Raw genomic sequence first — 14440 nt, forward strand, 5'->3', positions numbered from 1 at the left:
GATAAGTTAACTTTTTAGTTTTCTAATTTATTTTAAAGTTTAATTTGATTTTTTAGTTTATTTAAAATTCAATTAAATTTGTTCAATTTCAGTCTAAATTAAATTAATAGTGTTAAGAATATGTTAAGTGAGCCTTGAATAATGAAGAATTGACAGAAATATTAAGATTGAAGTTTATGAGTTATTTTTTATATATTTAATTGGTTTATGAGTTATTTTCTCATATATTTAATTTGGATGTAGGACTTTACTTTGAATTTGCTTTAAGAATAAAAGAACTTTCTATCCTGGTCATGAACCCATATATTAAGTACCACTGTGATTCCATAAGACTCCTGATGCCACACGCGAATCAATCACGCATGGCATGGATGATAGACTCCTGATGGGTGTGGCAAATAGGACACTCCAACCCAAAGTCAGAGCAAGATCAAACAAATTCTCATGGCTTAGGTTTTTATTGCCATGCCTATTTTCAAATCCTAAGTTGAAAATTTATGATTCCGCGAATCTGATGACGATGGAAACAGAGTTATTCACTCACAAAAGGTACCATTTCGACCAACATTATTATGCATCCAATGGGTGCCGTACAGTCCCATCAGGGGACCATAGTCACGCACAGTGCTTCGCTGGTTTCCCCAGTAAGGACACTTCAACTTCATAGTCGAATATCAATGACCCCACTTGGGAATTTGTGGGCCCCCTCCCCACACACTTTCCTATTCATAAACGCTGATCAAGGGCTAGTTTCGTAAACCACGTCCAATTTCAAAACCAAAAAATAATAACTAGCTTATCGATCACAATTGAGGCTGTTATGTTACACTTCCACACACACTTCACTTTCCATTATTTGACTAATAAATATTTATGCTTTTGCTCACTTTATTGTTGCAGTTTACTTTGTTGAGAATTCTTCTTCACCTTCTTCCTCATCATCCTTTCCTTTTTCTTCTTTCGATACCTCTTTGTTTCTCTTCAAAAGCCACGACAATGGCAGACATTACCCATCTCCCTATGGAACAGCTTCAGGACCTTGAATGCTGCTTAGACTCTAATCCTCCTTGGGGTATGCTCTCTCTCTCTCTCTCTCCCTATTTTGTTTTTCCCTCTTATTATAATCTCCGAGTTTTTTCTATTCCTTTTCATCATTTTCTGTTGCCAATTTGACGAAAAAAGGGTGCTTTTTCTTTTATAAGCAAAAAAAAAGGGTGCTTGTTAAATATTTGGATTTGAACTTAATGATCATTAGTGGGTAAAAATCAAAGAAAGAGGAAGCTTGCCAGTTTGGTAGTTTCTCCAACTTTAGTTACAAACCCATATGGATGAAATGATAGAAAGCTTTTTTCTTTTTTTGTCTTGAAGCGATTGCATGAGCTGGGTTTTCTTCCATTTGGTTTGTTATTTTTGTATGCGTTACTCCAAAAGTTTGAGACTAGGCTATATTACTTTGTTTCTGGTTATATGGAATAAAAATTTGAGATTTTTATGCTATTTTAGATAGAGTGCAACGTTGAAGTTTGAACTTTTCTGTTTTAGTCTTTTTCTCCTTGGGTTAGTTCTTAATTTAAACATAAAATGTGTATTATAATTTATAACATTCTGGTTTTTTAAATAGATGTATTGAATTCCTCTGTTTCTCATCATCATTTTAACATGTCCTTTAGCGCTGTGAGATAGTGATCACTATTTCTAAGAAGGCTTGCAATCATGAGTCATGACCATTATTTGTAATTACCACTTTACCGTACTTCTTCTGGCCTGGTTAAATGAAAACAAATATATACTTATTAATGACGTTAGATTCAGAATAAGTGGTCCTACATATTAATTTATGACTAATCGACCATTTTTACCTTATGTGTTGGAGAAATTGTTGCTACGAATTACAAAGCACCTACTTTGATTAAATTTTATGTTAAAAAAAACTCGGCCTTACATGTTAAATTCATGCACTTTTTATTTGTTTTGTTCGTAATAGCGTGACTCTATACATATAATCAACATGACACTATACATATAATCAACATGACAAAAGTTTATATTAAGAATATATATATATGTGTGTCTTCTAAAAGCGAACTTGTTAAGCCTTTCAATTTTCATATGATAATGACTCACAAGAATAATACCAAGGGATATCATTTCACCGTGCAATCTTCACACACACACAAAAAAACAAGATAAGAAATTCTTAAAAAGTTAAAATAACAAAAAAAAAGTCCTATGGTAATGGGCCTAAAAAAATAGTATGAGTCTCAGCAATATTTATAAGTTAACTTTTTTTTATTTTTATGAAAGGAGTGTTTAGCCAAGAGTAGGTGTTGCCTTTGGTTCACTTTCTTGACCTGTGTTCAAGTTAGAAGGGTCCAAGCAATGTCAAAGCCAGAAAAATACTTTCTTTCTTTTTAATTGTAACACCGCGAAGGTGTCCCCCACATTCTATGCATGTTTGACAAATGGGAAGTGTCCAACACTGACAAATTGATTCACTGACATGGCGGCGTTCTGCTCAAGGCATGTTTGACAAATATCATGTCTAAAACCACATGCTGACACACCAACATGCCATTCTTGCATAGGTGTCTATGCTTTATAGAATTGCCCAGTACATATAAAGATCACTCTGGCACTGGAGGTGCACAAAATGTAGAATATGATAAGATAAGCCACCTCGGAGCTGCAACCAAATAATTTAATTGTGATCAGGAGAAGTGCTTCATTGCTGTGGGCATAGAAGAGCTAGAGAGTAAGGAATGATGTTATAATTGTGGGTTGATTGGTGCTGCTAGATATCAATATCATAAAAGGTAACCTTGTACTAAATTTTTATGTATTTATGTGTGAGATGTGTAGTTAAAGAATTGGGGATTAAATGCCCAATATACATAGGTCTATTCCAGAAAGAGAATGAGAATGCATAGGGGCTACATAAATTAGGAAATTCACAATGTTGCATGTAAAAATCAGAAACAGGAAATATATAGAGTGTACAGAGAGGATAATGATATATGGATCTAGATGTAGATCAATAAGAATAATAAAAATGAAGTGCATAGATTGAGTAGGTGCTTTATGTACCCAGAGACAAGAAATTATTTACTAACACTAATTGATCATTGCTGGTGGATAATTTATTGTTTTTGGACTTCTGGGTCCATAAAGCACCCACTCAATCTATGCACTTAGCTTTTGTGTTTTTTATTGACTAGATTTGTGTATCATCATCCTCTGTGCTTACTCTATCTATTTTTTGTTTTTAATTTTTACAAGCACCATTGTCAGCTTCCTGATTTGTTTAGTCCCAATGCATTTCTCTCTAGAATAGACCTCTATATACTGTGCATTTAATCCTCAATCCTTTAATTACAAAGCAAACACTTAAATATATAAAAAATTGGTGCATGGTTATCTTTTATGATATCTACCACAATGATTGACCTGAAATTATCATGCATTCCTTACTATGTGACTTGATTTAGTGCAAAGCTAATGCTCTACTATTCCCACCTAAGGCAATCTCTAGAACTTCCTAGTACTCAGCATTTATATGTACTCAACATTTTTTCGTTTTGTAAAAATTTGGCATAACAAGGTCAAATGAAAATTTAACATAAAAGAATCTATGGCTAGATACACACAAATTTGGCATAAAGTTCTTGGTTTCTTGTATTCTAATCAATGGTTTGATTTGCTCTAAGTAATTTTGAGTTTTCAATTGTTGTGCTCTACTTTAGCAGTGCAATTTAGACTGTGAGGTGGGATATTAATGTTTCCAATTTCCTTTACATTCTCTTTCTTATTGGCTCATTGTGAATACCTTGTCTTGCAGCTGAAGCTATCCTACTAGCATTTCAAAATTATATATTGATGCTGGGAACAAGTGTGATGATTCCATCATGGATTGTTCATGCCATGGGAGGAAGTGACGTATGCTGAATTTCTGCTTGTGTGTAAAATAATTGTTGCCTTTGCCACACATTTATTGCTGATATTTACTTGTTAGTGTTTTGGTTCTGATATAACCAGGGTGACAAGGCACGGGTAATACAGACTCTGCTTTTTGTAGCTGGCATTAACACACTTCTCCAAACGCTTTTTGGAACCAGATTGCCTACAGTCGTTGGAGGAGGTTCATCTGCGTATATATATCCAATTGCTTATATCATCACTGACTCATCGTTGCAACAAATTAGTGACTCTCATGAAGTAAGTTTCCTCATTCCATTTCTTCATCACCAGTAGTTTGAGAGCACATTAAACTATGCATTGTTCTTTTGATTTGTAACACATTTAATAACCATTTGCAATGATAATCCTTTGTCCTTCATTGATTTTGGAACCTTTCATACCTATATGTAACTATAAGCACTGAATCCTCTATGGGAGCTTTTAGACCCACAACAATCCTAAACATATAACCAAGGATTTATTATTCTGGACAAAATTCAACGATTGTTCTTGAGTGAAACACACTGGGATTTTAGTTGTAGATATGCTAATTATTGATCACCAGAAAAATCAATATTTAGTTTTTACCAACTTTGCTATATCCATAGTATGAGGTTGTTTGTGAAGTTTAAAGTGAGAATCCACTGGCTTTCTGCCAAATGGTAATAGGTTAGCCCCAGATTATAAAATTCAAATTTAGTGTAAAGAAAAATGCTAGCCGCATACTTTTTGACATGCTCTTTCTAGCACACTCTATATTATTTTTTGAAATTTATTGGGATTCACGAAATTTTAAGGATCCTATGCCTTATTCAATGAGTTATGAGTCTCACATGATTTTGTGAGTCTCAGTAAATTTCAACCAATAATAGTGTGTTCTACTTACTAGCATTCCTCATAGCATATAATATTTTTGCTATCATTTATGATTTAAACTTCCACTGAATATTTGGACTTGGTTTTGGATCGATGACATATAATTTGGGGATTGATAAGAGATCAATAATAAAAAGGGTGTACACCAGTTGAAATCGGCAGCACAGAGGATTATACCATCTTCAATGTATTTCATTGGTCAGTATTGGTTAGGAGCAGTTAGAATGGGAGGGGGAGGTTAAATAGGAGTAGGAGGGAAACAATGAGGTTGGAATGAAATAAAGGTTGGAATAGGGGAGAGCATTTGGCTATCTCGAATCCCTGTGGACTAATACATTATATTTCATCTTCTTCTATATCACATTGATCAGAGTAAAAGCCTACTTAATAATACATCCAACTGTTCTTTGTTGATCGCTATATTTTCCTCTGTTCTGATTTGGTTCTTATTAGTTGGTGTCAAAGCTTTCCACCATGTCTCTCAGCTGCAATCAAGCGACACAGGTAGTGACATCAGCATTGCAGTGTTGTTCTAGGACTAGTACACTGCCAGCCCGAATGGGTGCTGGGACTGTGGAGTGTGGTGGGATGTTAGGATCCAGTTGAAAGATATGGAACTTGAGTCCCACATTGGAAGTATGAGATTTTATTGTGAGGTTTATATGGCCTCAGGCTCACTAATTACAATTACTAGCTTTTTTTGTGTGATTCTCATAAGGTTCTTATTAGGGAGCAACATAAGTTATATAAACTTTCTTAGAAACACACTTAAATTTCTTTCTTATTCTTGGTTTAAGAGATCTTTCAATGTTATTGGTTTGCAGAGATTTATACAAACAATGCGAGCAATACAAGGAGCTTTGATTGTAGCATCAAGTATTCAGATAATCTTGGGTTACAGCCAAGTCTGGGGACTCTTTTCGAGGTATACTAGTATCATGTGACATGTTTGTGAGTTGACAGTGTCTAATTAAAATTTTGAAGCATTTTTGTTTTGTGGATCTTCTATCCAGATTTTTCAGTCCCCTTGGCATGGCACCTGTAGTTGGATTGGTTGGATTAGGATTATTTCAACGTGGATTCCCTGTGGTAGGTGTGGCTCAAATCTCCATCTTATTTTTCATGATCTTTGTAGTAAAATTTTGATTAAATGGTGATAAATAATAATATTTAAGGAACTTATCTTGAATCCAATCTCCGAGTTGTCACCTATTTAAGTGAATCCAATTTTCAATGCTGAAATTTGATCCTTGTTATCAGTATATATGATGGATTGAGGGTTTTGTCTACTTTTCATCTTATGAATTATTTTGTAGTGGCATATGCTTAATTTGTATACAGATATTGGTGGCATTTTCTGTAGAAAAATCCTTTCATTCAACATGCTAACTATATTTCTGAATTATTTGATAGTGGCATAATGCTTAATTTGCATGCAAATATTGATGCCATTTTCTTCTTCAGAATCTTGTAATTGAGCATGCTCACTATAGCTTGATGGATGCCATACGTTTCATACCATCTTCATAAATTTACTCAATGATCTTTATTATTTTCATTTTCAGTTGGGGGACTGTGTAGAAATTGGTATACCAATGCTGTTGTTAGTAATTGGTTTGTCACAAGTAAGTGCTCTAACTAGAAAATTGTGGTTTGCATCAAATTATAATTCTTTCCCTAAGGCAAATAATTTTGCTATAAATTGCAGTATCTAAAGCACGTGAGACCATTTAGAGATATCCCTATCTTTGAACGTTTTCCAGTGTTGATTTGTGTCCCATTTGTTTGGATCTATGCTGTTATCTTGACCGCCAGTGGAGCTTACCGACACAAGCCAGACATAACACAACATAGCTGTCGAACAGACAGAGCAAATCTGATATCAACTGCCCCATGGTACCTGAAAAAACCTGTACTAATTTCTTCTGATAGGTTCAAAGGTTTTGCTGCTTCTGAGGTTTTTTCTTGTTGTTCTAGGTTCATGTTCCCATATCCTTTCCAATGGGGTCCACCTACATTTTCTGTTGGCCATTCATTTGCCATGATGTCAGCAGTTATTGTCTCAATGGTGGAGGTATCTATTTTCTTTCCTGATTTTGTTTTTATTTTTCTGGTTGACTTCAGTCTCACCTGCAGAGTTAGTATTTGTATGTTCTATCCCGGTACTTGTTAGTTGTTACTACAGATTCATATTTCAAAATTTGACCAAGGGGTCTCAGGCCCCAAAAAATTCACAATGATTAAGAAACAAAACACTGATTACAATCACCATAAATTGTCTCATTGTGTTTTAGTGAATTTTCTATAATGTCTTGACATCTTGACCATGCACTTGTTGCAGTCAACTGGTGCATACATGGCGGCCTCTCGGCTAGCAATTGCTACTCCACCTCCTGCATATGTATTAAGTCGAGGCATTGGTTGGCAGGTTAGTTACAAGGCACAAGTCATTTATTATTATTGAATTGCCTAGCTTATGCCTGTGTATTAATTTGAATAGTTTTAAGACTTCAATCCTGTGACCAGTCATTAAAAGTTAAAAATATTGTAGAGGCTGATATGACTGAGATGGAACTGATTGTTTATTTTATCCAGGGGATTGGCGTCTTACTTGATGGTCTTTATGGAACAGCGATTGGTTCCACTATTTCTGTGTAAGTCTAACTCTTCATTGAGTTTTAACTGCATCAGCTTCTTGTGTATGATCCATGTATCTTTCTATAATAGCTTGATGAGCATCATGGTTGTTTATTCTAGGGAAAATGTGGGACTCCTTGGACTAACCCGAGTTGGAAGTCGCAGAGTTGTTCAGATTTCTGCTGGCTTTATGATATTCTTCTCTATTTTAGGTTGGTAGAGACAAATCAAAGATGAGCCTGGGTTACAATAGAAGTAAACCAGTTCCTCATCATGTTATTCATAAAAATTGTTTTACTCTGATAAATTATAAACGAGAAAAGATAGTTCCACTTACATGAGGTTTTTTTGTTTTCCTTTTCTGTCATCATCTGTAGGAAAATTTGGAGCCGTGTTTGCTTCTATACCCTTCCCAATATTTGCTGCACTGTACTGTATTCTCTTTGGCCTTGTGGGTATGCCATATAATCTCAACTGAGATTTGATTGTAATACATTTTCTCTTGTTCATCTATTTACAATTACCTTCCCTTGTTCATCAGCTTCAATTGGAATATCATTTCTTCAGTTCACAAACATGAACTCCATAAGAAATCTTATTATCATTGGACTCACACTTTTCCTTGGAATATCTGTTCCTCAATTTTTCAATCAATACTGGACTCCCTCGCGACGTGGCCTTGTTCATACTAATGCTGGATGGGTGAGTTTTACTTTTCCGCAGCCATCTATATTATGCTTTATCAACTAACGTGTTAGCGTCATGTTATATGTTTTTAGATTTCTTTCAAGAAATTTGTACTTTCAATTTTTGTTTTGATATGTAACCTAACCTGTTCTTCATACTTGTCAACATCAATAGCCTTTTAGTAGTTTACTTGCTCTGAATGCAAAATTTTCATCTTTGCAGTTCAATGCATTCTTAAATACCTTATTCTCATCACCTCCAACAGTGGGTTTGATAGTGGCAGTGTTTCTTGACAACACTCTCGAGGTAGAAAGGTCAAAGAAAGATCGAGGGATGCCATGGTGGGTGAAGTTTAGAACATTCAAAGGAGATAATAGAAATGAAGAATTCTATACTTTGCCATTCAATCTCAATAGATTCTTCCCACCTACTTGATCTTAATGAAGATGATCAGGCTAGGTAAGATTTTGTTGGAGTTGCACATTCCAGCATTCATGAGTTAGGACTAACAAAAGCTACCATCCAATTTTTTTGTGGACCGCATGTGAAATCTTGGTCCAACAATGGATTCTAATGCATTGGGTCCATGCTCCCTAGATATAATAATTGCTAGTGCTAATGAGTAATGAGTTCTGTTCCAAGATTTTCATGCCTCGACAACTGAATTTAGTGAATTTACTGTATAGATTTCTATAATTGTCCTTCTGACTAAGCATCTTTTGTTTACGTACGATTCTTGATATTTCATGTGCAAACATTAATAGATAGCAGAGCAGGTTTTGCATTTACTAAAGGTAAAAAAAAAAAAAAGAAATTGCTGACTGAAAGGTGCTACAAGCCCAAAACGAAAAATAAAAAATGCTGATTCCTGGCTCCAAGGACAGTCTTTATTTTGCAACAAAATTACTCTCTGAAGTTGAGCTGGACTAATATGAAGTGATTACCCTGACTAAAGCCTTGAATGCCACATGCTATGAAACGATTCCTCTGTCTAAAGCCTAGAATATTTTTTTACTAGAGGCATATTGTATAGGTTGATAGCCTTCAACATATATATTTTTTTAATGTAGTCTACTTCCCTTCTTTTATTTAGAAGTGTGTGACTGTTATTAAGGGTTTGTTTGGTTAACAAAGTGGAAGTAAAGAAAAGGAAAGGAAGGAAAGAGTATAATAATTTTAGATAATTTTGAGGTGGTTTGTTTGGCAAGGTTGCCCAAGGGTATGATAATTAAAGTTTAAGCTTTTTGCCAACCAATAAAATTTTGTTTGTTATCAATTTTTTAAATCATAAAAAGTTATATATGTTAACAAAAAGGTTCGAGATATAAATACTTTGTTATTTATCAATTACCAATTGGAGGTATTATTTTTTTATTTTTTTCCTGTTCTTTCGTCTTTCAATATTTCCACGCAGTGTAAGGATGAAATGAAATAAAATGAATACAACTATAAATATATAAAATTATTGTAATGAACTCAGTGCCCTGTTTGTTTCATGGTTTTTAGAACGGATTTTGTTTTAGAAAAGAAAAACATGGTTGGTAAAGAATAGATTTTGAAAACTGTTTTTAAAATTATTTTTTAGTTTTTAATAGGTGACACCACACCATTATGATTCTCCTGTTGAGCTCCCTTGAGTTCATGTTCTCATTCATGGTCACCTCCATGTTTGCACCGCCACTCTTATCACCATTGTCAGTCAATGGCCACCAAAATCTTCAAGCTTCTCAATGCTTCCTAGGCTAAAGTCGTCACCACCTACTCCATCCATTCAGGTTTCGCTTACAGAGCCTTTGATTTAAGAGATAAAAAAAATTAAAAATTTCTTTTGAATTTAAAGTAGAGTGTAGATTTGAGATTCATACAATTTATTCTTTATTTCACTTCTTTTTCCCTCAACCAAATACATCCTTAGAATTGTCAAAATCAAATGTTTTTTTTGTTTGTTTTAGTTTTTGAAAACTAAAAGTAATTTTTAAAAATAAAAATCAAACTCATCCAAAACATCTGTTATTTTGGATTTTTTTTAGTTCCATGTTATTCATGTTTTTTTCTTGTACTTTTACATATTCCTTCACTTCTCACTAAAAATTAGTTTTAAAATCTAAAAAACAAAAACTCAATCAAACACATCTTAAATAAATTATTTTACCTTAAGTTACTGTATAAAATTAATTTGTTTCAGTTTTTGAATATCCAAACAATCAAAATTAATGTCATTATGTCTCTTTTCATCATAGAAGCCATGAAACCCATCTTAAATGTTGTAATCTTGATGGTACGTTTCGTATAATGCACCAATTCTCATTGAACTAAGCATTGATATTGGTAGGTAGATGCCAACAAAATTTCCATTGCTTGGGCCTAATACCTACACAATACAACATAAACATTATTTTTAGTATGAATATTAAAATAATTATTGTAAAAATTAAAAACTTTATCATATATTTTTTATTTGTGATTAAATAATAATATAAAATTATTTTATAATGCATTGGCTATAGGCTATTTTTCTCAATAGTTTATATACAAATAGTGTAAAATTTTAAACCATCATCCTATCACAAATTATAATATATGGTAAGTTAATTGAATTTTATAAAAATTATTTTAAAAAGTATACCTATCATGATTTATGATTGTTTTTTTTTGTATATATAATTTTTTTGTTAATTAAGGTATCAATGAAAAAAAATAAAATTTTTGTTTTATCAAGGAACAAAAACAGATAAATTTTTTATTGAATAACAAAGATAAAATTTAAATATTTATTAGGGATAAAAATATTTTTTAATTTAAAATAAAATGAGTATTGTTTGGTATAATTGAAATAGAGTGGAGAGAAATGTAAAAAATATGGTACCACAATCTTTTTTTTGTTCTCACTTCAAGGAAGAAATAGAAGGGAATTATTGACTAACAAAATGCATGACAAATCTATCTCTCTGAAGTGTCTGTCGTTGACTGAATAATAAAAAATTATTGCTGCCATATAATTGATTATATCATCCTATAATCGATTGTATTCTTAATATAATATTAGATGGATTCAGTGGTGCTAGAAAAATAATGGTGTATAAGTCAATGTTATATATAAAGGGTAAAATGGTATTTTAACTACTAATCTAATTTTTCTCTCATCTATTTCATTCAAACCAAACAACCTCATGATGTTGTTTTTTTTTTTTTTTTTTTTTTAATATATTTTTCTGAAACTAAACTACCCAAAATTCCTTCATATTTTCTATTTGTCTCTCTTCTCTATCTGTCTCCTATTTTACTCCACTCTTTTTCATTCGCTCTAACCATAATAAGGATAATCTTACATAATTTATTTCCGTCATAGATAAAAAACAATTGATAGTTCACAACATAAAAACTTGATAGAGACTAGTTCTATTTTCAGGTGGTTTCGTGGAAGGCTCTTTCACTTTAGTAGGATTAGATTAAGATTAAAACAATTAAAGTTTAAGTTTTAGATTTATTTGTTATATATATGTGAGTAATATTTTATTTAAAATAAAAAAGTCTCTCAAAATTTAGTTGAGCCAACCCTGCCCTTGCGTGGTTCAAAGTTAACTAATTAATTAAGGTAGTTCATGCAACTTCCATAGCAAACAAGTTGCTTGAGGAAGCATCTAACGTGACCATAATGATCACTTGTTGCAGCCTATGCTTCGTTTCTGGGAGAGTGTAATATGTTGCATGCTGAGCTTTGGGGTAAGTTGTACGAAACAAAACTTGTTTGGCAAAGGGGGCTTCGTAATATCTTCATAGAGTCTGACTCTATTTAATTTAGGTGATCAATCTCCTCTAGAAATAAATCTCAGGCATGCTATATATGGCCTAGATCCACACCTCGTACTAAGAGAAGGGTGTTGTTTTTCAATGGGATAACATTTCTCATTAAGAAAATCAATGTGATGATGCCATGAGCCCATGACAAAGTTTGGTTTATATACTATCTACTACTTGTATATATTCGTGTTTTCAACGTTGTTCCAGATTTCATCTTCCTTCATTTTACTAATTGATGTTAATATAAGTTTTGTTGCTTTCCATCGTGGATTTTGAGTTTGGCTAACTGCTAAGGTCCCTTTATTCAAAAAAGTAAAATCTCAACACACTTTGGATAACTTTGAACTCATATGACAAGGAGATCCAGATGACAAATACATAAGGTGCCCATCATGAAACCTTTCCGCGGCTACCAAGATCGAGGTTTGACTTCATAAGTTATGAGTAAATATAAGCAAAATTGAGAGTTGGATTAAAATTTTTAAATTTTTTTAAAATTAAAGGATTAAATATTTATATCTTAAAATAGAGATCAAAATTACAAAATTGAAAAGAAAAGAGGACGAAAGTTTAGTTTTGGCCAACTTATTTCATATAATTGATTGTATTTATAATTATTTGTTATTTTCACAACTAATTAATCCAGGTAAAATTAGATGGATTTCTCTTAAGGCGTACAAGTAAAATAAATATATTTTAAGTTATTTTCAACTATAATTATAAAATTTTATTAATTAATCAAATATATTAATGATTTTAAATATTTGTATATTCAACTATATAAAAGAATCACACTGTATATAAGTTATCTCAGGTACTCTTTGTACATTCACATAAGTTGGTTTATGGTTCAGATTTCTTTTTTCATTTCTCGTAATTCATCCTTTTATTTTATAACTTTTGAAAAAAATTTCTTATCTTAATTTTCTTTTCCAACTGGATCTTTTTAATTTTTGCTTAATTCTTATTTATGACGGTTGGCCTGAATGTTAAAATGTTTCAGTAACATTTATATTGTGAACGATAGAAATCTTTGAGTACACATAGATAGGTAAACACAATGAATGTAATCACCAACAAATTAAACACAATGCACGTGACATTATGCCATTTATAGGAAGAGATGATTGCTTTATTTCTGGGTAGTTCATTAATTAATGTTTGCGAGTTATGTTTATTTTTTTGTGTTTCAACAGCTTTGGAGTTTCACGGCTCAACTTTACGTCAGGATCAATCAATGCAATTCAACCCATTACTTGCGAGGAATTTAGTCAAGCCTGTTTGGCTCCATGTGACATGTGACGACACTGACGCAAGAATTATGATATAATTTGGCAGAAATGATTAAAGGAAATAGAGAGAATAGAAATAAATAGGTGAAAAAAGAAATAAAAAATGAATGCAAATATTGATATTTGATAAAAAAAAACAGAATAAAAATAAAAGATCCAATTGAAGTGTCACATTATGTTAAAATTAATTATTTTAAAATATAAAAGTTAACCATGTTATTAACATGAAAGGGATCAAAATAAATCCATTTGTAAACATAAAAAATTAAATTGAAGATTTTAAAATATAAATGACTAATTTAAAAAAAAATGTAAAAATGTAATCAATCAAAATGATATTTTAGCCATTTTTAAATTGCCAACTATTTTATTGCCTAATTTTTAAACAGCTGCATACTTGCGTAATATTTCATATTTTATATTTAATTAAATATATTTAATTTTAATATTTTTCGCATTCAATTATTATATGTAATGTGCTTGTTAACCCTATTATTTTATCATGCAGAATGCTTTGAATTGTCTCAACTCTCAACAACTTTGGTTGCACTATCTATTCGGAAGTTGGAACTGTTGAGACTTGAGAGAAAATGAAAAGCATGAGGGGGAAAATAAAATAAAATATAAAATGAAAAAAATAGAAGAAAAGATAATTTTTATTTTTATTTTTAAAAATTAATTTTTCTCTTTTTTATTTCTTTAATTTTCGTGTGAGGATAAAAAAAGAAATATTTTGTGTAATTCGTTTTCTTTTTAATAAAAATTCATTATTTATATTTGAATTTTAAACATACCATATTATCAGCCTAATGAACCAATTTATTTAAACTCATTTGTAGTGAAAAAAAAAATACTTATTTAATAAAATAAGTATTATTTTTTTTAATGTACTTGTCTAAACATTTTTTCTTAAAAAATAAATTTTACGTATCTTAAAAAAGAACTTTTATCCGATTACTAAATCAACGTTTTTTTTAAATACTTATTTTAAAATTACATATTTTAAGTTTAAATAAACTGGGAATGTTGGCGCCATGGACCACTTCTACTTCCAGCCCAAGCATGATACAATGGCTAATGGTATATTGTCGGTAAAACATGTAGTAGCCATTTTTGTTGTCGGTAAAAGAAATATTAATTGCCACTAAAAATAATTTTTGTTGTAGTGTAGCTAAACTCACCAAACACTTTTA

The 14440-nt window shown here is 31.8% G+C and overlaps 1 protein-coding gene across 4 annotated transcripts; it reads left to right on the forward strand.

Annotated features, from left to right (window-relative positions):
* Window positions 1-785: 785 nt before the first annotated feature.
* On the forward strand, window positions 786-8940 carry LOC114384024 (nucleobase-ascorbate transporter 1-like). Of its 4 annotated transcripts, none has more exons than XR_003660605.1 (14): window positions 787-1072; window positions 3836-3933; window positions 4033-4212; window positions 5655-5755; window positions 5844-5919; window positions 6396-6455; window positions 6539-6726; window positions 6808-6904; window positions 7172-7258; window positions 7426-7484; window positions 7588-7679; window positions 7845-7918; window positions 8009-8169; window positions 8377-8464. XR_003660605.1 is itself a non-coding variant. In XM_028343705.1 (14 exons), exons 1-14 carry the CDS (start codon window positions 874-876, stop codon window positions 8587-8589), a joined length of 1689 nt encoding a protein of 562 aa, XP_028199506.1. In that variant the 5' UTR covers window positions 790-873. The 4 variants fall into 4 exon arrangements, 3 of the variants coding, with proteins under 3 accessions (XP_028199505.1, XP_028199506.1, XP_028199507.1); XM_028343705.1 differs by having other exon boundaries at window positions 790-1072; window positions 7845-7922; window positions 8377-8589; XM_028343704.1 differs by having other exon boundaries at window positions 786-1072; window positions 6539-6904; window positions 7845-7922; window positions 8377-8940.
* Window positions 8941-14440: the final 5500 nt, after the last annotated feature.

This window comes from Glycine soja, chromosome 14 (genome assembly GCF_004193775.1).
Source record: "Glycine soja cultivar W05 chromosome 14, ASM419377v2, whole genome shotgun sequence".
Taxonomy (NCBI): domain Eukaryota; kingdom Viridiplantae; phylum Streptophyta; class Magnoliopsida; order Fabales; family Fabaceae; genus Glycine; species Glycine soja.